The 24,016-nt window shown below is 42.8% G+C and overlaps 1 protein-coding gene across 2 annotated transcripts; it reads left to right on the forward strand.

The window, feature by feature from the left end:
- DENND10 (DENN domain containing 10) lies at nt 1–23,249 on the forward strand. 2 transcript variants are annotated; one of them, XM_039237322.1, is made up of 9 exons: nt 1–114; nt 2,515–2,711; nt 5,365–5,444; nt 9,251–9,399; nt 10,886–10,997; nt 12,463–12,563; nt 16,955–17,062; nt 19,296–19,390; nt 21,866–23,249. In XM_039237322.1, the coding sequence occupies exons 1-9, from the start codon at nt 60–62 to the stop codon at nt 22,040–22,042; spliced, it is 1,074 nt and encodes a 357-aa protein (XP_039093253.1). In that variant the 5' UTR covers nt 1–59; the 3' UTR covers nt 22,043–23,249. The 2 variants fall into 2 exon arrangements, with proteins under 2 accessions (XP_039093253.1, XP_039093254.1); XM_039237323.1 differs by lacking the exons at nt 1–114; nt 5,365–5,444 and having other exon boundaries at nt 2,622–2,711.
- Nucleotides 23,250–24,016: the final 767 nt, after the last annotated feature.

The raw sequence follows: 24,016 nt of genomic DNA on the forward strand, positions 1-24,016 counted from the left end.
CCTGCGAGCGGGTTGTTGGGAGCCGCGCGCTGCGGCGGCGGCGGCGGCGGCGGCGGAAAATGGCTGCTGCCCAGGCGGCGGACACTCAGCTGATGCTCGGAGTCGGGCTGATCGGTGAGGACGAAGGCGCCCTGCCCCGCAGGCCAGCGTCCCAGTTGCGCCTCCGCCTGGGCTCAGGGTGGTCTCTGCTCACGCGGTCCCCTGCGGTGAGGAGGTCGCGGCCCCCTCTCTGTGGGGCTGGGGCGGGGGGCTGCGGGTCGCGGGAACCGGGCCAACCGCCCGGGGCCGGTCCGCCTGCAGCCTCGCGTGGGACCCGCCCGGGACGGGCAGCGCGGGCGGAGGGACTCCGGGGCTCCTCCCGGACGCCCCATGATGCACAGGAGCCCGGACGTCGAGGGTGACGGAGCTCTGGCGGCTGCGATGGGCCGCCGCGCAGGCGGGGCCGGGGCTGGGCCGAGAGCGGGTGGGGGGCCGCGCGGCGGGGAGACGACCGGGCCCGCCTCGGAGCGCGCGGGAGCCACGCGTGACTGCGTGCCCGGCGCCCGGCTGGCCCCGATTGTGTGACCGAGCAACTGTGCCAGCCCCGAGTGCAGAGCACTTATGCATGGATTATCTCCCGTTAAACTTCTACCACGGCTCCAGCGGGTGTGGGTAATGTTTGATGACCACATTTCCGAGAAGCAGACGGAGGCCCAGGTGTCATTTGCGCCCGGACGCATGCTAGGAAGCCGGGCTTCGGACCCGTGCGGTCTAGCCGCAGAGCCCCAACTCCTGTCCGCGGAGGAATCCTGTGTCATGTGATAGAGCTCATGCCTGTAGCCGGAGTGTGTACCTAACCGTAATATATGGCGGGATCCCGGTTAGTTTTGAGGAATTAGCCGTTGAGGAAGTACGTTAGGATCTTTGGGTGTGCCTGAGCCGTGCGCAGTGTTTCAGGGTTGGGTGTTTCAGGGAACCATTCATCCCATTGGCGGCAGTGGGTTGCTTGAATGAACGCCTGTGCGTTCCCTGCGTGCCGTTGTCCTTTGAAATCATGTTCTATTGAGATTTTTTATAAACACCTAAACATTGTTCCTCTAGTGTGGAAGAACGTTGCGTGCTTTTAGCAAAACTGGCTGACTGTGCTGATTATTTTTCAATGTCTCAAAGGAGTGCATTTATCTGGGACTGGCTTCCTGTATTTATTTCTGATGTGATTTTAGAACTGCTTCAAAACAAAAGCGAAGTACTTCAGGCACCTTAGTTCTGCTTGAAGGTACTTCTGAATAAGGTTATGTTAAATTCTGACTTTATCTGGTAACAGCAAAGACGAAGATGACTTATAATCATATACTCAATTTAGATTTTGTATTTTTCATATGGACACAGATTTAAAAGGGATTTGCTTCAAAATAATAGAGGTGTGACCTTAGAAACAAGGAGGGACCAGGTGTTGATAATTACTGGAGCTGAATGATGGCGATGGGGGAATTCATTTTTTTATTCTCTTTTTTATAAACTTGATATTTTCCATAATAAAAACCTGCATCCATACTGCTGTATGTGCAGTAACCGTTTTTCTAAAGTTTAGGCTGGGTTATTGAGGTTTACTTTGATGAGGAAACTACATATGTGACTGGATAACCATTATTATTTTTATTATTCTTACTATTACAATATTAAATACAGAATTTATACAATCAGTATGTAACATGATTTCAAAGAGATTTCACCATTTTCTTTATCTCCAGTTTTGTTTTTAACAAACCCTTCCTATAGATTTATTAAAGATCCTTCTAACTAATAAAAATGTAATGCTGAAGGGGTATCTAGGTGGCTCAGTTGGTTAAGCGACCAGCTCAGGTCATGATCGCATGGTTGTCGTGAGATTGAGTCCCACATCGGGGTATCCTCTGACAACTTGGAGCCTGCTTAGGATTCCTCTCTCCCTCTCTCTCTGTCCCTCCCCTGCTCTTGCTCTCTCTTCTCTTTGCTCTCTCAAAAGAAATAAACTTAAAAAAAAATTAAACAAAAAAATGTAATGCTGAGTTTATGAGAATTTGTATGGAAGGAGATAGGAAAGACTACCAACTTTAAGGCTAAATTTTCTTTTCTTTTAATTTTTTAAATGCTTATTTTTGAGAGAGGGAGAGAGAGAGACAGAGAGAGGGAGACACAGAATCCCAAGCAGGCTCCAGGCTCTGAGCTGTCAGCACAGAGCCTGGCGCAGGGCTCAAACTCATGAACCGTGAGACCATGACCTGAGCTTAACTGATGGAGCCACCCAGGCTCCCCTTAAATTTTCATTCATGATTTGTTGTAACAACTTTTTACTCAGGTGGCCTAACACTCAAGCTCAGGAGAGCTACATAATTTGACGAGTAGAGGTAGATGGGGTTTGGGATCACACGTGCTCTGGGATGCTTTGTAAAATGGGATGTGAAAACTGATTCCGCTAAGTGCTTCTGAGTAACCAATCAATTCACTTCCTTGCTGCTGTTTGACATTCTCACAGTGACCATCTTTCCACCGTAGAAAAGGACACGAATGGAGAAGTTCTGTGGGTGTGGTGTTACCCTTCCACGACAGCTACTTTAAGGAATTTACTGCTGAGAAAATGCTGCCTTACAGATGAAACCAAACTTCTCCATCCCTTCGTCTTTGGTCAGTACAGAAGAACATGGTTTTATATCACAACAGTTGAAGTTCCAGATTCTTCAGTTTTGATAAAGGTATGACTGCATGAAGGTCAAACAACCAAAAATATTTAAAGTGATGTAACATTCCAATAACTCTTAGCTTTAGACATTATTGTTCACAATACACTTTTGAAAAATACCAAGTATGATTTTCACTGGGAATGTCCCCTTTCACATTTCATTCTTACTCATTCTATAAATATGAGTTGGTGTGTATTATATTGACCGACCCTGTGGCTGGTGTACTGAGGCCCTTTCCGGGTTATACTTGGAGTAGAAATGTAGACGCTCAAAGTCATGACTGATTAAAAGTGGAGAGAAGGGGCACCGGGGTGGCTCAGTCGGTTAAGCATCTGACTTCGGCTCAGGTCATGATCTCGCAGTTCGTGGGTTCAAGCTCTGCGTCAGGCTCTGTGCCGACAGCTAGCTCAGAGCCTGGAGCCTGTTTCGGATTCTGTATCTCCCTCTCTCTCTGACCCCCCCTGCTCTCTCGCTCTCTCTCTCTCTCAGAAATAAATACAACATTAAAAAAAAGTGGAAAGAAGCATTTGTCCATAATTAAAAGCCATTTTAAGTTTTCCTTTTTAAAATTTATTTTGAGGGATATTGAGCAAGGGAGAGGCAGAGAGAATCTCAAGCAGGCTCCATGCTGTCATCGTAGAGCCTAATGTGGGGCTCAAACTCACAGATCATAAGATCATGACCTGAGGTGAGATCAAGAGTCAGACACTTTTTTTTTTTGTAATTTTTTTTTTAATGTTTTATTTATTTCTAGGAGAGAGAGAGACAGCGTAAGCAGGGTAGCGTCAGAGAGAGAGGGAGTCACAGACTCTGAAAAACGCTCCAGGCTCTGAGCTGGCAGTCAGCACAGAGCCTGATGTGGGGCTCGAACCCACAAACCGCGAGATCATGACCTAAGCGAAAGTCGGATGCTTACCCGACTAAGCCACCCAGGCTCCCCAAGAGTCAGACACTTAACCAACTAAGCCACCCAGGTGCCCTGAGGTTTTTTTTTTTTTTTTTTTTTAAGTTTATTTATTTTGAGAGAGAGAGACAGAGCATGGGAGGGGTAGAGAGAGAAGGAGAGAGAGAATCTGCACTGGTAGTGCAGAGCCGTACGTGAGGCTAGAACCCAGGAACCAGGAGAACATGACCTGAGCCAAAGTCAAGAGCCAGAAGCTCAACCAACTGAGCCACCCATGCGCCCCAAAAACTATTTTAAAAGATAAAATTACCCTTGGGGTGCCTGGGTGGCTTAGTCAGTTGAGTATCTGACTTCGGCTCAGGTCATGATCTCACAGCTCGTGGGTTCGAGCCCCATATCCGCCTCTGTGCTGACAGCTCAGAGCTTAGAGGCTGCTTCGGATTCTATGTCTCCCCATCTCTCCAACCCTCCCCCGCTCACTCGTGTGAGCTCTCTCTCAAAAATAAACATTAAAAAAATTTAAAAAGATAAAATCATCTTTGATATAATTAAGAAAACTTTTTTCATTTGTTTGTGGATGGTAAGGATATGTTAAGAATAGAAAGTAGAATTAAGGAAACATGTATTCAGTAGGCTTTTTTGTGTGTGTCATTTATAAACAGTATACATGTGACATGTTGAAAACTAATATGTGGTCATTGTGAGCTTTCCTAATCCCAAGCAACCAGCAGGGTTTTTTTTTCAAAGAAAAGAAATATTGTAAAGTGACTAAGCTCCTGGCATGTTCCTGTGTGGGGACTTCTTTTACCATCTAGGGCTACTTTTATAGCCGATAACCATGAAACATTTCCAAGATATCAATTTAAATTTAAGGAACTCCTTTGAAAATAACAAGAAGGCAACAGTATAAAACTGTTAGAGGTTTAAAACGAAACAGATTCATAATTAGAAAATGTAACTTTGCAAAAAGATAGTTTTCAATGTGTTATAATCTTTGGTTTCTGTTCACTTAAGTTTTTGCTGAAAAGTCTTGACCTATCCTCAAATAGGCTTATCTGTGTTTTGTTCCATAAAATGCCAATAACAGCAACATTGATTTCAAATCTGCTTTTCAGATTTGAAAAATGACAAGATTTAGAGGTAGTTCTTAAAGATACGATTTCTGAAAATGTATTTCTTAAATGCTTTGCTTTTTATAAAGTCCTGAATTTTATATGATTAATGGGAATAATAGGCATAAGATGAGCAGAAATTTATATTTATAGTAATAGAGGTGTATCAATAAATAAAGTTTATTGTCACAGTGTGCTTTCTACAGAGATTATATGGTATTCTATACAGCATTGACTACTTCAGGAACTGTGTGATTTTTACTGTGTGTATTTTTGTTGTTTTCTATCCTTCTCTTTCATTAATTAAGAGTTGATAAATTGGTAGGTCTGATATAGCATTTCTCATTCTGCTTTGATGAGGTTAAGAGGACTTTAAATGAAAACTCACATTTCTGATATTTGAAATATATTTGTGTTTTTGAAAAAATGTTAACTCTAAAAAATATTAAATTCTTATCTAAGACATGAAGTATATATGTGTGTATATAAACATAAAAGTATAAAGAAGGAAGGGAGAACTTGGTTACATTTTGATCTTTTCTTTTTAATGCCCTTACGTCTTATATAAGAGGTTTACTAGAATGTAGTAATAAAAATTAAGTCTGTGAAAGTGTCTTTAAAAAGTATCCTTTTTGTTTCTTTTGGACAGGTGACTCATTTTTCTATTGTTCTGACTGCCAAAGATTTTAACCCAGAGAAATACGCCGCCTTCACTAGGATACTGTGTAGGTCTGTATGAAACCTGTATTAAATGTTGTCGTACCAAAATGAAGGTCTTATTCAGTAGTTACATAGCGGATTTCTACACTGAGGAAACAAATTTCAGCCCTCTGCTTCCCCAACTTCATCTTTACTGGCCCTCTGGCAACTTTTATAAGAGGAACTTTTCTCTTCTGCTTTTATGACACTCCTCTTATTTGGGAAAATGGTAGAAGGGAGGAGAAAAAGCAATCGACACAACCACTGTAGCTCCTGCATATTTCAGTTAGTTGCTACATCTGGCGTGCCACTTCTGCTCGCTTCCAATCTAGAACTTTCCTTAGCAGGACGGCTAAGTTAAGTGCTGGTGACTGGTAAGCTGCTTCATACGTGTCCAGGTCTGTGTGGGGAGTCATTTTGGGGAAAGTTAATGAGCATTTTGAATTATGCTAAAGCACAGGAAAATATTTCTTAGCTGGAATGTTAAGAAGCTGAGAATCTGATTAATTGGTTAATCGTGATTCAGGTAAACTTTAGTTCCATCCCAGCTGTTGAAAAAATTTATGTAAAATATACCAGTCTGCTTTCTTGCCTTGGTAAGTATATGTAGTGGAGTTAATTAATCAAAGCTTTCTTGTATGTTGGGGAAATTGGTGTTTTCCTTAATCAGGGCTCTGATGGGGTTTTAGATTTTTTTTCTTTAATATTGTTGTTACTAGATAGAATTGTAATTCTAGAGGTTATATATTACAACGTCAGCCCTCAGGCTCATGCCCAATAAGTCGTTTTGGCAAAGGGAGTTGTTTCTGTGTTCCTCACTATAAGCCTGAGGAATGGTTGCTTTTTTGCCATGTTTATATATACACACACATGCTATCGATCTATGGCTATATCCATAACTATATCTACATCCATATCCATATCTATATGTCTATATCTATATATAGCAGAAGATTACTTTCTAATTACCTAAAGGTTTTAGGTAATTTTAGGTTGCATTTTGAGAAAATGCAGTTTTACTGTTCTGCAGCCAGCTATGATGAGAAAGCCTTCTTGCTCTCTTAGGATAAGTTCCAGGTATATGGTTCCTTGTGGAATATAAACAGTTGTCTGCTAGTATGGCACTGACACAAAGGGAGATTGTTATTGTGAGAAGAGACACCATCTAGAAGCCATGAGCTAAAAACACTGCAAAGCCGCTTTCGAACAAACATCGGACTCCCATTGCATTTGACTGAGTCAGGGTTAGGTTAACCAGTGAGTTCACTGGCAGATATTTCTCAGATTGTTTTACATGCCACTTCCTGCCCGGGAGGAAGCTCAGAGGGTTCCTCAGCACCGTGGCATTGTGGTGTTCTGGACTCTTCTCCGGTCCCATCTTAAGAGAAATGAGGACTCAGAGCTATTGGCAGCCACCTCCCCTGTCCCCTACATCTTCCTGCGCTGCCCTTTCATGTGTACATACCCACATGCTCCTGCACGCACGCATGCACATGCATGCGCACGTACGCACACTCCCCTCCCCGCTGACACTTGTCTGTGTGCACAAATACATAGACCGACACTTTTCGATGATGCTGATTACCACGGGGGTTCTCCTTCCGTTTCTGGGGAGAGGACAGGCAAGCACGCACGCCTCCTACAGCACGCTGCTCACCGTGACAGCGGGAGCCCACGCGAAGGAGTCTGTTCCCTGTATGGGATGCAGGTCATTGGCCACGCCCCTTTCATCGTTTGTCCCCTCCAGCTGTTGGCCGTGATGGACAATCAGGATTTCACTTGAAACCAGTTATCCGGGCCAGGTGTGACAGATGGCTGTCCCATCTGAATAAATTCCCCTGTGTCGCACTTTGTGGTTTTCCTTTGGAATGATTCTGGGGGTTCTTCCTTCTATTCAGTATTTCATGGCCAGAGTTGTTATGGGAGAAGTGATCTCCTACTTCCCTTCCTGTGTTTCTCTTTTTCATTACTATATATTGTTTCTATTTTACAGGGTTTTTTTTTTTAAGTTTATTTATTTATTTTGAGAGAGTATGTGTGTGTGTGCAAGCAAGGGAGGGGCAGAGAGAGAGAGGAAGAGATGGAATCCCAAGCAGGCTCCATACTGACAATGTGGCCCAACACAGGGCTCGAATTCACGAATAGTGAGAACGTGACCTGAGCGGAAATCAAGAGTCAGACCCTTAACTGACTGAGCCACTCAGGTGCCTCTCTATTTTAGTTTTAATGGTATGTCATTTGTTTGGTGGTGGTAATGTAAGCACACGGTAAAAAAAATACAAACAATACAGAGGGGGATACAGTGAAAACTAGGTCCCTTCCTTTCCCTATTCCCAGCCTCTAAACCCGCTTCCTGACTCCCAGGGCACTCCTGGGCTCTTTTCTTTATATCATACCAGAGACTTTTTCTCCATATATAAGCATGTGTTTGAGTTCACGGGCTTGATTATTCGATACGTAGGATAGATTACCATATTCATTGTTCTCTACCTTTTCCCCTCAATTTGTGCATTGAGCTAATTTAAAAACACTCATGATTCACAAAACTGGTTAGTAATTACAACACTTGCTTTTTTTCACTTCACCTACAATAAATACAGTTTCAAGTGATCTATTTTTTTAATTTTTTAAAATATTAACATTTATTTATTTTTGAGAGAGAGAGAACACGAGTGGGGTGGGGGGAGGATGAGGGAGAGAGAGAATCCCAAGCAGGTTCCATGCTGTCAGCACAGAGCCCAACTAGGGGCTTGGACTCATGAACAGTGAGATCATGACCTGAGCTGAAACTAAGAGTCAGACGCTTAACTGACTGAACCACCCAGGTATCCCTCAAATGATCTATTTTAAACAATGATTTTATTTTCTTTCTAGTTTTTTAATCCATTTAGCTACTAAAAGGCTCAGTCCTGCTTCTCAAGCAAAATTTAGATTTAGTTACTCACAGGAAGAGATTTCAGGGGAAGAGACTGATTTTACATGTGAGCTATAAATGTAGGCAGTTTCCTGTCAGCATTTTCTGGAACTTGATGATGAATGTATCTAGTGTATACTTATCACCAGAAAAGTAAAGGAGTTTGATTTCTTAATTATCTAAATATGGCTATCTCTGGGAACTCTGATAATAAATATAGGTTCTATAATTACTGCTTTCTCTGTGAACAATGTGTAAAATTCCTTTCTTGTTAAAGGAAATCCCAGCAGTAAGCTAGAGTTGTTATAGCCAGAAACACCATTTGTGAATGTAAGACATAGAGATAAGAATGCAGTATTTTTTTAAGAATAATGGATCCTCAGGGACACCTGGGTGGTACAGTCAGCTGAGTGTCTGACTCTTGATCTCAGCTCATGTCATGATCTCATGGGTTTGTGAGTTCAAGCCTAGCATCAGGCTGTGCGCTGATGGTGTGGAGGCTGCTTGGGATTCTGTGTCTCCTCTCTGCCCCTCCCCCACTTATGCATGTGTGCGCGCACTCTCTCTCAAAATAAGTAAACTTAAAAAAATAAAAAAATAAAACTTAAGGGAAAAAAAAAAGAATAATGAGTCCTCAGAAAATCCTTGGCTCATTCTCCTGCCTGAGTGGGCTATAGAGATGGAGGGAGAAAGCCAACTTCAAGGAATTGTTGAAGATCTCTGGAATGGTGGTTTTTTTTCAGTACATTATTGAATTAAATTATAGAAGTAGTCATGTTATGAAAAGATTCAGGCATTCAGAAGCATATTAGCAGGTTGACTTAGATTTTTTAGGAAGTACCCATACCCAGCCTTGGATTCATTGCTCTGTGTGGTTCATGCTAAATCATAGCATGGTTGTTTTTTTTGTCTTTTCTTATAGAATGTACCTGAAACACGGGAGCCCAGTTAAAATGATGGAGAGTTATATTGCAGTTCTCACAAAGGGGATATGCCAGAATGAAGAAAATGGCTCTTTCCTTAGCAAGGATTTTGAGGCCCGAAAGGCTTATCTTGCAGGCTCTATCAAAGGTAAACACACACACACACACACCACAAAACAAAACCCATCCCAGATGGTTCCATCCCAACAACAGTAAGATCTCCAAGCCAAGGACAATCCTCATTAGAGTCTAATATCCTATCTTTCTGTATATGTTTATCTGTGTAATATTTATTTGCTATACAGAAAGATAGTTCAACTTCTACATTGCCTTATTTGATTAGAATTCTGTTGTAGGAAAGCACATTTTTGTGGTGGTCCTTTCCACATGATTCTGACTATTAACAACACAGAAATGTTCTTTTGTGGGTAAGCTGAATTTCACAGCTTCAGCCTCCACTGTCGTCCATAGTTTTTTCTTTCCTTACATTTTAGCAGTTACTGCTGCTTCTGTGCGGAGCGCTCAGGCCCCTGACCCCGAGTTCCTCTTCTAACCCGCCACCTTCCTCTCCCAGCTGGAAAATCCAGAACGGCAGTGCGGGGCAGTTCAGGGTCCTTAAAAGGGAGGAGAGAGGAACTCTGAGGGACATGCTGGCCTTTACTCTGGTCTTCCCACAGCGCCTATCTTAGCTTGTGAACTTGCTGTTCTATACGGTTTCTAAGCATCCCTGTTGAAATGTTAGGTTTCAACAGTAGTCTCAAAAGGACTTACATAAAGACGTACGTGTTGGGAGGGGTGGTGTCCGTGAACTTAATTTATTTATTTGTTATTTTTTAAAAATGTTTGTTTATTTGAGAGTGAGCGGGGTTGGGGCGGAGAGAGAAAATCCCAAGCAGGCTCCGTACTGTCAGCACAGAGCCCTATGTGGGGCTTGAACCCACAGACTGTGAGGTCATAAACTGAGCTGAAATCAAGAGTCAGTTGCTTAACCCACTGAGCCACCCAGGTGCCCCAGAGTGAACTTTTTTTTTTTAAACCTAAAGGTGTATCATGACACAAAAAGATGCTGGTTCCCTTCATATCACTTATTCCACTTTCTTTGGGCTCCGGCTTCATCTAGGCATCCAGCACAGAGGCCCTTGGGGGCAGGTTTAGGCTATCACAGCGCCTCTCCTAGGGAGCAGGTGTCTGGATTTATGTGCTTATGTGCTGCACAAGGTGGTTTTTTTTTTTTAATATTTTATTTATTTCTGAGAGAAAGAGAGGCAGCATGAGCAGGGGAGTGTCAGAGAGAGAGAGAGGGAGATACAGCATTCGAAGCAGGCTCCAGGCTCTCAGCTAGCTGTCAGCACAGAGCCCAATGCGGGGCTTGAACCCACAAACCGTGAGATCGTGACCTGAGCCGAAGTCGGATGCTTAACCGACTGAGCCACCCAGGTGCCCCACAAGGTACTTTTTTATTCTCTGTATTGAAAACAATCCTGAATACAGAAAATAACCTCTGCATTTATTGAAAATTATTTATTTATTTATTTATTTATTTATTTATTTATTTATTTTCACTCCTTCCAGTAAAAATGTTATTCCCTTACATGTTATTTAATGCAGTAACATGATCATTTCTTGTGTTTAAGACATCGTATCTCAATTTGGAATGGAAACTGTTATCTTACACACAGCACTGATGCTAAAGAAAAGAATTGTCGTCTATCACCCCAAGGTAGAAGCAGTCCAGGAGTTCACCAGGTATTGTCTCTGGTCATTAAAAAGTAGAGGCTTCATTGACAGCTGTGGGGCAGCCTGTGTTCCTGCTCTGTTCTGTTACACATTTGCTATAAATAGAATGTGGTAGGCTATGGGTGAAATGCTATCTTGGTCTAATGTTTCAGGTGAGCTTTAATTGTTCAAGGTCACTGAATTTGGGCAGATTCTTCTTTAAATTTAGAAATATAAATATTTTAGAGCAGGGAGTTGCAGCTTGCCAGATGTAAAGATTTTAGGCTTATAGGCCATAAGGTCTCTGTCCCAACCACCCAACCGCCAGAGTCAGTGCACATACAAATGAATGAGCATGGCTGTGTTCCAATAAAACTTTATGTGTGAAGACAGACGGCCACTCCATGGCCATGGTTTCCTGACCCCTGTTTTAATTAAGTTATTTCTTGTTTTTTCACTTTTACCACAGATTCTCTTATTTTTATAATAAAGGTTTTTTGAAAGTTTGTTTCTTTACCAAATCTAACTTTTTTAGATTGTTTAAAAAAAAAAAACAAGAGGACCTAGCTTTTGTGCTTGCTCTATGCCAGCTGTTGTATAAGTCACCTCAGTTACTAAATTTGCTTGTAACACAAAGTTTGCAAGGAAGTATCATTGCCCCTCTCTTACGGATGAGAAAATTGAGGCTCCAGGAGGCTAACTGGTTAGAAAATGGGAAAAAGAAGGTTTGGTAGTCAGAAGAACCTGAGGTAAAGTCCGGGGAGGGCCTTTACTAGGTCTGTGACCACATCCAGGATACTTAAACTTTCTAAGCCTCCATTTCTTTACCTGTAAAATGAGGATAATAACACCCACTTCGTAAGCTTGTCAGGATTGGAGCTGCTGTGTGAAGTCTTTGGTGTGTGCCTTACTCATCGTGAGCGCTCGGGAAATGAGGACAGCTGTCATTGCGACAGCCACCCAATCACCCTTTTCCTTTCCGTTTATGCTTCTGAAACTGGGATATCCACCGCTTCTGAAACACATAGCAGGCAGCAGCGGGCTCCCCAAACCACACTTAAATTCATCACCTCTTTCTGCGGCTGCTGTTTCACTAGTTTTTTTTTTTTTTAGGAAACTCATTTTGTATAAAAGCAAACACTAAGTGGTTTGCAAGTTTGATTGGAATGTTAAATGTAGAAATGAGAGACTTCAAAATATGTGTTGCTTGCAGGGCCCCCTATGGATTTTACCCTCAGACTCCCTCCATGGCAGTCTGCGGATGAAGCGCTGGGAAGAGATCTTTTGAAACTTCACTTGAGCTTTTTGTAGCTAATCTGACCCCAAAAAGCCGAGCTGAAAACACTGCAGTACTTTAACTTGAAGCCTGGAGGCCCGGGCACGTGTAGCGTCCACCCACCCCTCTGCCTCTGCGCGTGGCTTTGTCCTCGGGGAGGAGGGCGGGGGGCGCAGGTGCGGGCCAGCAGCCACCTGAGCTCTTGCCGTCATTTCCCAGGACGCTGCCTGCCCTGGTGTGGCATCGACAGGACTGGACCATACTGCATCCCTACGTGCACCTCAGTGCCGACGAGCTGGAGGGCCTGCAGACGTGCCCAGGTAGCCGAGCCGGGCCGAGAGGCTCGCCCCAGGGCGCTGGCTGGTTTGGGGGAGGAGTCTCTTGGCATTCCTTAAGGGAATGCTGATGATTTATTATTTCTTTGGGAAACGCAACCATTTTTCTTTCCTTAAAAATTTCATTTTTAATTTTTAAAAAATTGTGATAAAATACACTTAATATAAAATTTACTCTTAATCATCTTTAAACGTACAGTTCAGTGACATTAAGGACATTCACTTTGTTGTACAAGCATCACCAATTACAATTTATTTATTTTCCTTTATTATTTTATTTTTATTTTATTTTATTTCTAGGAGAGAGAGAGAGAGAGACAGCATGCACAGGGTAGGGTCAGAGAGAGAGGGAGTCACAGACTGAAACAGGCTCCAGGCTCTGAGCTGGCAGTCAGCACAGAGCCCGACACGGAGCTCGAACCCACGAACCACGAGATCATGACCTAAGCAAAAGTCGGACGCTTAACCGACCAAGCCACCCAGGCCAAGCCACCCAGGCGCCCCTTTACTTTATTGTTTTAAAGTTCATTTGAGAGAGAGAAAGAGAGTGCGAGCAGGGGAGGGGCAGAGAGCGAAGGGGGGAGAGAGGATCCCAGGCAGTCTCCACGCTGTCAGTGCAGAGACCGACACAGGGCTCAAGCACATGAACCGTGAGATCATGACCTGAGCTGAAATTAAGAGTCGGTTGTTCAACCTGCTGAGCCACCCAGGCGCCTTACAATTTCTTTTTGATTTGTAAAGTTCTCATTTAAAAAGTTTCCCTGTCAGTGATTCCATTTTAGACTTTATTTTGAGACTTTCCATATTTTTTCTCAAAGGGAAAAATGAAATTATTTTTAAATGATGTTATACTTGTAAAAGAATGTTCAATAAGATTCTAAGAATTTAATAATCCAGTACTATGTCTTTAGGAATCATGGTGTAAAGACATAGTCTTTTGTTCTTGTTTCTTTAAATTTAAGGTTGTTATGCCCTTTATTATTATTTTTTTTTAATGTTTATTTCTTTTTGAGAGAGAGATGGGGGTCGGGGGTAGACAGAGGGCCTGAAGCAGCCTCTGTGCTGAGAGCAAAGAGCCCGATGCAGGGCTTGAATTCACAGTCGTGACCCGAGCTGAAGTCGGACACTTAACCAACTGAGCCACCCAGGCGCCCCTTATTAGGCCCTTTATACTTTTATGGTCTTAAAAGATTTGTTCATAAAGTGATGGTGATGATAGATGCTAAGGGCTTTTGTTGCTGCTCTTCAGTTAGGCAAATTTTCTTACATGTAAAATAAAATATAATCTAAAAAAAAATTAAAAAAAAAAAAATCTTTATACAAAGTTTACTTTGAAGCACCTTGTATGCCTCCCCATCTCATTCCTCATTCGCTCTGGCCATGTACACACAAACATATCTCTGAATAATACATGGTTTAGTTTTACTAAACTAACCATATATTTATATATATGGATTCATGATGCATGAATTCTTCTGTTTTGTTTTTTGTTATGTTTTGTTTTTGCTTGACAGTATTTTTGTAGGATTTGTCTATTTTCACGTGGATAGTTGCAGTCTCATTCATTGTCACTGCTGTCTAGGATTCCAGTAAGTGAGATACCATAGTTTATTCATGTGGACTTTCTCGTTATTCACTTTTAAATCAGTGCTGACGTAAGCATTCTTATTACAGGCCTCTTGATGCACACATGGAAGACTTTCTCTAGGTTATATGTCAGGAAGCTGAATTTCCGTGTTACAAGGCATGCAGATCCTCAGGCGGCTGGAAAATGCTCTTTTCCCCAGAGATTGTAACAGTTTACCCTCTGCAGTGTTCAGAGTTCCCATTGCTTCACGTCCTCAGCAGCACTTGGTTACTGTACAACTTTTAAAATGTTGGTCAACATGGTGGCTGTACAGTGATAATTGCATATGCTTTTAATTTGCATTTTCTTGATTCCTGATGGGCTAAACATATTTCTGTTCTTGCCGTTGTGTTTCCTCTTCTGCAGAGTAACTATCTTCTACATATTTTTCCACTGGGTTGTTTTTCTCATTGATTCGTAGAAATACTTTTTATATTCAGGACATGAACCTATTGTTGGTTATACACACTTCAAAACATCTCTGAGTTTGTGAATATTTTTTTCTTCTCCTCATGGTATCTTATAATGACTAGAAATCTTATCTTTTTTTAGATTTTTTAATTAACATTCTCAAACTTACACAGAAGTAGAAAGAAACATATAATATGCTTGGTGTGTTTGTGACCCAGCTTCAACATTTGTGAACATTTTATGATCTTATTTTACCTTGTATCCGTCATGCTTTTTTTTTCCTGTGTGGTTTTTTTTTTTTAAGTTTGTTTACTTTGGGAGAGAGTGCAAATGGGGGAGGGCCAGTGAGAGGGAGAGACAGAAAGAATCTCAAACAGACTCAGCTCTGTCAGCACGGAGCCTGATGCAGGGCTTGAACTCATAAATTGTGAAATCATGACCTGAGCTGAAATCAAGAGTCAGACACTTAACCGACTGAGCCACCCAGGCGCCCCTCCTGTTTTGTTTTGTTTTGTTTTTTTTAATTGACGTGTATTGTATAATATACAATATTATATTAGTTTCAAGTGTACAGTGTAGCGATTCAGTAATTATACATTATGAAACATTCACCATAATAAATTTACTCACCACCTGTCACCCTGTAAAGTTATTACATTATTAACTATGCCATGCTTTTTGTCTTTATGACTTATTTATTTCACAACTCAGTTTATACCTCATAGGGGCACCTGGGTGGCTCAGTCGGTTAAGCGACCAACTTAGGCTCGGGTCATGATCTCACGGTTCGTGGGTTCGAGCCCCACGTCGGGCTCTGTGCTGACTGCCAGCTCAGAGCCTGGAGCCTGTTTCAGATTCTGTGTCTCCCTCTCTATCTGACCCTCCCCTGCTCATGCTGTCTCTCTCAGAAATAAATAAAACATAAAAAAAATTTTTTTAAATAAAAATAAATTAAAAACATTTTTAAAAAAAGTTTAAACCTCTTAATCTACTTCACCCTTTTCTCCCACCCACCCCTAACTCTAGAAATCCTAGTTTTAATATGTTGGAATTTGTTGGACTATTCTTTTATGATTTTAGTTTTTTGTATTCTGTTTAAGAAAAATCTTTATCCCGGGGTGCCTAGGTGGCTCAGTCGGTGGAGCATCTGACTTCAGCTCAGGTCATGATCTTGTAGTTCCTGAGTTTGAGCAGCCCCGTGTTGGGCTGTATGCTGACATCTTGGAGCCTGGAGCCTGCTTCAGATTCTGTATCTCAAAGTTTTTTTTTCTTCCCTATTTAAGTCTTTCATGTACTCAGAACTACCTTTTTTTGTAACAAGTTTGGAATCTTTTTTCCATTTGAAAAACCACTTGGCCCAAGACTACTTCGTGTATGGGGTCCTCTTTTCTCCAGTAATCGGTATCATTTCTGTCATATATCACATTTTCTCCTGTGAATAAGTCTGTCTGGGTGCTCTGTGGGTGAATTTTTGTTTTTGTCACTGTTGTTTTAAAATATTGTCCCTTGTAAAGCAAAACTTTAGCAATGGTAAATTGATCCTCAATTTTTTTTGTTTTTGTTTTTGTTTTTGTTTTTGTTTTTAATTGCATTGCTCTGTGAAATGTGAAAAGTCTGGTAGCTGTTTTCTTAACATCAGTTCCAAAGCTCTGTTAATTCCTGAGTTGCCCTGATTCTTTGGCATTTAATGTATTGGATCTGAAACTGGCAAAAGACGGTGCCATTCCCAGCGCGCTGTCCCTGAGAAAGCCGGCTATTGGGTTCTGGTTTCTTGGAGACAGAGACCTAAAGGGGGAACACTGGTCCAGGGAATCCTTGCTACCTCTGCCTCGGCTGTCATTCTTTTTATGTTTTTAATGTTTTATTTATTTCTGAGAGAGAGACAGCATGAGCAGGGGAGGGTCAGAGAGAGAGGGAGACACAGAATCAGAAGCAGGCTCCAGGCTATGAGCTAGCTGTCAGCACAGGGCCTGATGCGGGGCTTGAACTCATGAACCCGTGAGATCATGACCTGAGCCGAAGAAGTCGGATGCTCCACCGACTGAGTCCCCCAGGCGCCCGTCGGCTGTCATTCTTGACCTGGATAGCAGGAACTGAAAAGTAAATGCCTTCTTCCTTGACACTAAAATCTAGTTTTTGGGACAGTTTGAATTGTAAGCGTTTCTTCAGGCAACTGACAATAATGAGTCTTTAGTATTGGCAGAGGGTACAGCTGATGTCCCCTGAATAAAGCAATGAAGGAAAGCAACTGGTGAGCTTTTAGAGTCCATTCTTTTTTTATCTGTTCACAATAGGACTTGTTCCCATTGCAGTATTGTCAGCCCTCTCTGTCACACAGGTTACATTGCCGGCTTTGTGGACTTGGAGGTGAGCAACAGATCAGACCTCTATGACGTGTTTGTGAATCTGGCAGATCGTGAGATTACCATTGCCCCACTTGCGAAAGGTTAGTTCTCTCTTCTGTCGTTGATACGAAACGTAAGCCAAGCAGTTATGCTTTTTAAAATTAATTTGTTGAAAAAGTTTCAATCCCAGTGTAGTTAATATAACAGGGTTATGTTTCAGGTGGTCGGTACAGTGTTCAGCACTTCACATGTTACTTGCTGCTGATCAAGAGAAGTGTACTCATAACCCCCTTGACCTGGTTTGCCCATCCTCCCGCCCACCTGAAGCAGGTGTATTTTCAGGCTGATGCTCTAACCCTGGTATTCAAGGGCCTGCTTAGTCTGCTGTGCTGAAACCGGAGGGATTTTTTGTGTCTGGGACACGGCATTTATTCTTACCGGTGCAGCCATGTTAGTAGTACATTCTGGGTGCTTATGCTGTACAGTATCTTTTTTTTTTTTTAATGTTTATTTATTTATTATGAGAGAGAGCAAGTGTGAGCAGGGGTGGGGCAGAGAGAAGGAGAAAGAGAATCCCAAGCGATCTCCATGCAGCCAGCACAGAGCCCGACACGGGGCTCCATCATATGAACCTTTGAGATATGACCTGAACTGAGACCAAGAGTGAACACTTAACCGACTGAGCCACCAGGTGCCCTAATATGATAGTGTCTCTATCTTGTTTCTCAACTTTTCTGCTTAAACAAGCTGTCTTAGTTATCTATTGCTGCATAACAAATCACTTCTAAACCTGGTAGCTTAAAACAGCAAATATTGGGGCACCTGGGTGGCTCAGTCAGTTAAGTGTCCAACTCCAGCTCAGGTCATGATCTCACGGTTAGTAGGTTCAAGCCTCACGTTGGTCTCTGTGCTGACAGCTCAGAGCCTGGACCCTGCTTTGGATTCTGTATCTCCCTCTCTCTCTGCCCCTCTCCTGCTCACGCTCACTCTCCCTCTCAAAAATAACTAAACATTTAGAATATATTACCAAGGCTGCAGTCATCCAAAGGCTCAACTTCTAAGTTAACTTTTAGCAGGAGGCCTCACCATGTGGGCTTCTCTGTAGGGCAGCTTGAGTATTCTCATGACATGACAGCTGGCTTCCCCAAGAGTAAGTGATCCAAGAGACAGACCACAGTGCCTTTTATGACCCGGTCTCAGAAGTCGTATACCAGTTCCTCCAAATTCTGTTTGTTAGAAGGAAGCCATTAAGTCCAGTCCACACTTAAGAGAGAGGAAGAAGGCTCCACCTCTTACAGGACAGCAAATGATAAAAGGTTCCACTAGAAATTTATCATTGCACAAGGACTGAACATGATCCTGTATGGAAAATCTTTTTGAACGATGTGTCAAAAAGGGAATGGAGCTGAGTATTGCCTTTTGTAAAGCCAGAGTGACAGGATGCTAGCTGTGGCCAGGGCCACTTACATTGCTGAAGCATTAGCACCAGAAAGGGTGGCCATCTCCTGCTGCCTTCTATCAGAGGAGCTCCATCTCAATCAGCACCATTCAAATGGAGTTTGTCCCTCAATGTGACAAACAGAAATATTTGTTCGCCTTCTTGCTGGAGGAAAGTAGCAATGTATGTAATTCACGTGACTTAGGTTGCTTCCTTTGCTCATTCTGAGGGTCTTCACACACTTGAATGTTCAGCCAGCTTCTGCAGAACTGACAGGAAGCTCTGCTTCCACAAGATCCCCACCAGAAAGTTCTGCTTGAATTTTTTTTAATGTTTATTTATTTTTGAGAGAGAGAGAGCAGGGAAGGGGCAGAGAGAGAGGGAGACACAGAATCTGAAGCAGGCTCCAGGTTCTGAGCTGTCAGCACAGAACCAGACTCAGGCCTCAAACTCATGAACATGAAATCATGACCTAAGCCAAAGTCAGACTCTTAACCAACTAAGCCACACAGGCGTCTGACTTATACTTGAATTCTTAACTGTACACACCTCCATAGGAAAGTCATGCTTGGGCTTAAAATCACAACTTACTTGTGGTCAGTAGTTGTCATTAGGTTTTGTCTAGGAAGAAAAACAAAAATTCTTTTCAGGTAGGTATGAAGGAGAAACATGGTTTGGCATTGGCATGTTTTTATTTTGAACATACAAATCGTGATTTTTCTGTACCTCCTAGCACGTCATCATGTCTGTGTTCAGTACTAAGGTGGAAATGTGGGGGGGTTGTCGGTTGTTTTGAAAATTTCCTGTGTATGATGGTTTACATTTTCAAGTAGGTGGCATGGTTTTTGTTATATAAACTTCTAAATATTCACGTCACATCTTCTTGATCTCACCAGAGGCCATGACGATGGGCAAACTGCACAAAGAAATCGGTCAGCTAATTGTTCAGTCTGCAGAAGACCCGGAGAAATCAGACAGCCAAGTTATACAGGTAACTCCTCAGTCTCCAACTTACTGAGAGTCCTGCCGGGCAGCGAGTGGCAGAGCTGCCCAGAGCGCAGGGGGCCGGGAGAAGCCGGTGGGCAGCCGCTCTCGCGAGGGTCTGCAGGATGGCCCTGGTGAGAGGAGCCGGTGGGGGCCCACCACAGCCGAGTAGTTGTCAGGTCCGGGACAGATATGTGCAGGGGGCTGAATGTGACCCCCATGTGGTCTGGAATGCTCTTCTGAACAATGCATTCTGTGCTCCCAGCAGAATTTTCATGTAGGAACAGATTTTAAAGAGCCCGTTGCTGCTGAGCAGGGAACCTAGAGAGAGCGTCTTCATCTCGCTTCTGTGTCCAGAACATGAGTAAGCAGGCATTAATCAGATCCCCGCCAGAGTCAGCAGCCTCCGTGGTCGCACCCTGCAGGGCCAGCGCCCCTGTAGGGTCTGCCTGGCCAGCTGACCAGAGCGTTTGTGTGGACCTCCGCTCTCCCCGTGCCCCGCTGGGATGGCCAAAGAGTTTATTCAAGCCTCTCCGTGCGGTGACAAAGCCCCTCCTCTGCACAGCCTGCTGCTCCTTTCTCCTCTGCTGCCTGTTTTCGTGGTGCCTGTTCCCAGCTCCTTCCTCTTCTCCGGGATGCACTTCTGCCCTGGCCTCTCCCAGGCCCTGGCTCATCTAGACCTTTGTGTCATCCCATGGGGACCAGAGGCCTGGAGGGATTGTCTCCCACTGTCTCTACCTGTGCCACCTCGTGGGGGGGGAGCCTCAGGTAAGCAGGCCCTACTCGCCTGGTTAGACCTGGTTCTTTTCTCCATTTATTCATTCATTTACCTGGAAAATATTTATTGAGCACTGACTAAATGTGAGGCAGGGGGCAGTGGAGCTGCAGTGGGGAGCAGAGTCCCCTGCCTTCCTGGCCTATATTGGAGTAGATGAATAGAAAATAAGGGCACCTGGGTGGCTCAGTCAGTTAAGTGTCTGACCCTTGATTTCAGTTCAGGTCACGGTCTCATGGTTTGTGAGTTCGAGCCCCGCGTCGGACTCTGCTGATGGCGCATGGCCTTCTTAGGATTCTCTCTCCCCTCTCCTTCTTCCCCTCCCCAGGTCATGCTCTCTTTCTCTCTCTCTCAAAGTAAATAAATAAACTTAAAAAAAAACAACAAAGAAATGCCAGATTGTTGTGAGCCCTGAGAAATGAAAGCTGTGATGGAAACAAAAGGTCAAGGTACAGATATTAGAGAAAAGGTTAGACAGCTCTCTGAGGGGAAGCGTGAGCTAAAGGTTAAAAGGAGCCACAGGTTTGACAGGGACCCACCAGGAGCGCTGTTCTTTTTGCTCAGTGCTTGTGGCCCAGCAGCTCAGGCCAGGAAGAGTGGGCGGGGCTTGTCCCAAGAGCTGAGACTCTCCTTCCTACCCTGTGGATCATCACTGCCCATCCATCCCTCCCTCAACATTTGTTGACTCTTTACAATGTTGGTTAACTATGTAAATCTGAGTTTTGTGTTACTGTGTTTTTCATGAACTGAAAGTGATACACAGGTGACTGGATATAACGTATGATGAATGTGCCTGGCATCTTATACAGATGTGAAAATATTTGAATTAATGATGTCAGCAAACCAGGAAAAAGACATGACTTTTAATATGAGCTCTGGTGAGTTATCAGCCACGCAAAGGACTATCAGGAAAGAGGAATAAAGCCCATGTGGCAGGTGCTGGGTTACTTATTCCAGGTAAAGAGGACTTTGGGGGGAGATTCGTTCTAAAAACAAGAGCAGAGTTCCTTAAAAATTCGACATAGGATTACCGTAGATCCAGCAGTTCTACTGGGTATATTTCAGAAAGAATTGAAAATAGGGACTCAGATAAACAATTGTGCACTCAGGTTCACAGCAGCTCTATAAATAACAGCCAAAAGGTAAAAATGACCCAAACGTCCATTAGTAGATGAATGGATAAATGAAACGTGGTAGGTACAGATGGTGGAATATTACTGAGCTTTAAAAGACAATGACGTTCTAACATGTGCTATGGCATGGATGAACCTTGAAAACATTATGCTAAGCGAAATAAGCCAGACACAAAAGGACAAGTATTGTGTGATTTCACTTATAGGAGGTACCTAGAGTGGAGGCAAATTCATAGAAGCAAAAGGTAGACTGGTGGTTACCAGGTGTTGGAGATGGGGATGGGGAGTTATTGTTTAATGGGTACAAGCTTTCAGTTTGGGATGATGAAGAAGTTCTGGGAGTGGGTAGGAGTCATAAAGCACTGAATGTACTTGATGCCGCTGAATTGTACACTTAAACATGGCTAAAATGGCAAAAACACGATGTTGGTTTTTCTAGGTTGTTTTAAGTATGTTTCATTTTTCCTAATTTATAGTTTGATAAAAATTAGCGGAAAGAATTCTCTCCAGCTACAACAAAAATTCATATTTTTTTTAATGTCGACTTAGGACATATTTTCTTGTTCCATTACAGGACATTTCTCTAAAAACAAGAGAAATCTTCACCCACCTGGAACCATTCTCAGAAGTTTCTGGTGATGGAGAAAAGCTAGTTCTCAATTTTGAGGCACTAAAGCAAAGACGATTTCCACCAGCAACGGAAAACTTCCTTTACCATCTAGCAGCAGCCGAGCAAATGTTAAAAATCTGACTGTGTGACACCGTATCCCTGGTGAATGCTAGAAAGCTCTCTCACCATGATTATCCACTAACTATGTAAAATACCGAAAATAGCAAAGAAAATGTTCTATTTTTAATGATTTATGTGAAAATGTTGAGATTTGACCTGAAAAAGCCCTAAAACGCATATGAAAACACCTCCGATGTCCTCTTGGTCAGATTCATGCCTGCTGTCAGGGTCGGACCAAGTGCTGTAACTACCGTCTATGGCATTAGCTACGACATGGGGTCCCGGAGTAAGAGAACAAAAGCTCTGCCAAGTTCTAGTGCAAATCACAGCAAACCCGAAAGCCTTCATTATCAGTTCTACTTGTCCCATTGCGTAGCCACAAACGAATGGTTTACTTCCAGAAAGCTGCCTGAAATTTTGCTTTGTATTCTTCTAGGAAGAACTTTTATTCCTCATGAGGAACTCTACTTTCTGAGCCAAACTACTAAGATTTCTGCAAAACTGTCTAGAAGATCATTCAAAAAAGATCCTGCAGTTGCACTTTCTTGTAAAAGAAAATAATTCTTTTTCTTGGCCTTTGAACATTTTTGCCTATGTGATGAGGATTTTGCATAGATTTTATACTTGCGTAGACAACTTTAATAATCCGTATTTATATTGTCGCAAAAGCAAGCACTTGGCAAACTTAGGCCATCAGTACTCACTATTAACCCTGTTGCTAGCAATGTTCTTTTGAAAAAGATGCCAGTCCTTATATGATAGAGCAGAATAAACCCATTTTGGATATGAATGAAACAGCAACTTTATATAATTACAAAGGCTAAGACCAGAGAGTGTCTTCAACTTCAGTGGAAGTAATTTGGCCACACTGGAAGGTATTCTTGTTCAGCTTATGTACCTTTTCTGTAATTAGAGACCTAAAAGTTGCAAAATAAGCACGGAGGTCTAAATTATGTATTTGTTATTTTATCATATGTATTCGTATTAATTACGAAAAGTTATTTTACACTCACTACTGTTGTCCTTAGAAACCTTACCCAGAAAAACATTTGCAAAAAAATCTTCCCTTTATTAGATCATTTATTCTTTGTGTTAGACATCTGTTGAGTAAAAATAAAAAATAGCCTTTTCCCCTTCCTCCTTGGGTGGGGGCAGGAGGGATCTGGAATGAGATGCTGTTTACTTAGGCAAACAATTGAAAATTAAAGCTGCACTTTATGGAAACGAACATGAAGGTCTTTATCTCCATTTTTTTTTGATATTACTATATCAGCTAATGGTCAAATTTGTTAAAGTTATGGATTTATGATGCAGAAATAAAGGAAAATATTTTGATACCCAGCAAAGTTTTAGGCAGATGGAGAATTGTGCCCTCTTTCTTTAATGCTCCCCACTCCAAACAAATGATCAATGCAGATGTGCTGGGGAGTTATTACAGGACCTATCTCAAAGTTATGGGGCTCAGCTCCTGGGTTGCCCCCCCCCGCCCCCCGCTCTCTCCGCCCTTGCCCTTCCCCATCCCCCACTTCTAGAGCTGATACTTGTGTCTTCCCCTTTGAAAAGATGCCTTGCATTTCTACTGTGTCCTCTGTTAGTGGCTAACTAACAGGTGTCATCTGGGCCCTTTGTTTTGTTCTTTAATCTTGCTTCGTGTGCGAGGTATCTGGCAGGCTTCTTAAACTGACTTTTGTTCTTTTCGGGTGTTGTGAACCCCTTTTAACCAAATTTGAAGATAACCATCATTCTGGCCCAGGGAACACTGAAAGCCAGAGATCTTCAGTGATTTGGGGCAGGGTGTGATGGAAACATTCACCTCCAGCATGCAGGGGTTTCAGTGCCTACTCTGCCAGTGCATTGTGTTGTACCCTGAGGCTTCCCTTCGTGCACGGCGCATACTTCTTGCTCTCAAGGCCTGAAGTCTACGGGGGCTCAGAGTCAGCAAAGAGGCTATTCCACTGTGGCATGGCCAGCGCTAGATACAGTATGAGTGCTATG

Source organism: Hyaena hyaena, unplaced genomic scaffold, assembly GCF_003009895.1.
Source record: "Hyaena hyaena isolate Hyena2069 unplaced genomic scaffold, ASM300989v1 scaffold_124, whole genome shotgun sequence".
NCBI classification, from domain to species: Eukaryota; Metazoa; Chordata; class Mammalia; order Carnivora; family Hyaenidae; genus Hyaena; species Hyaena hyaena.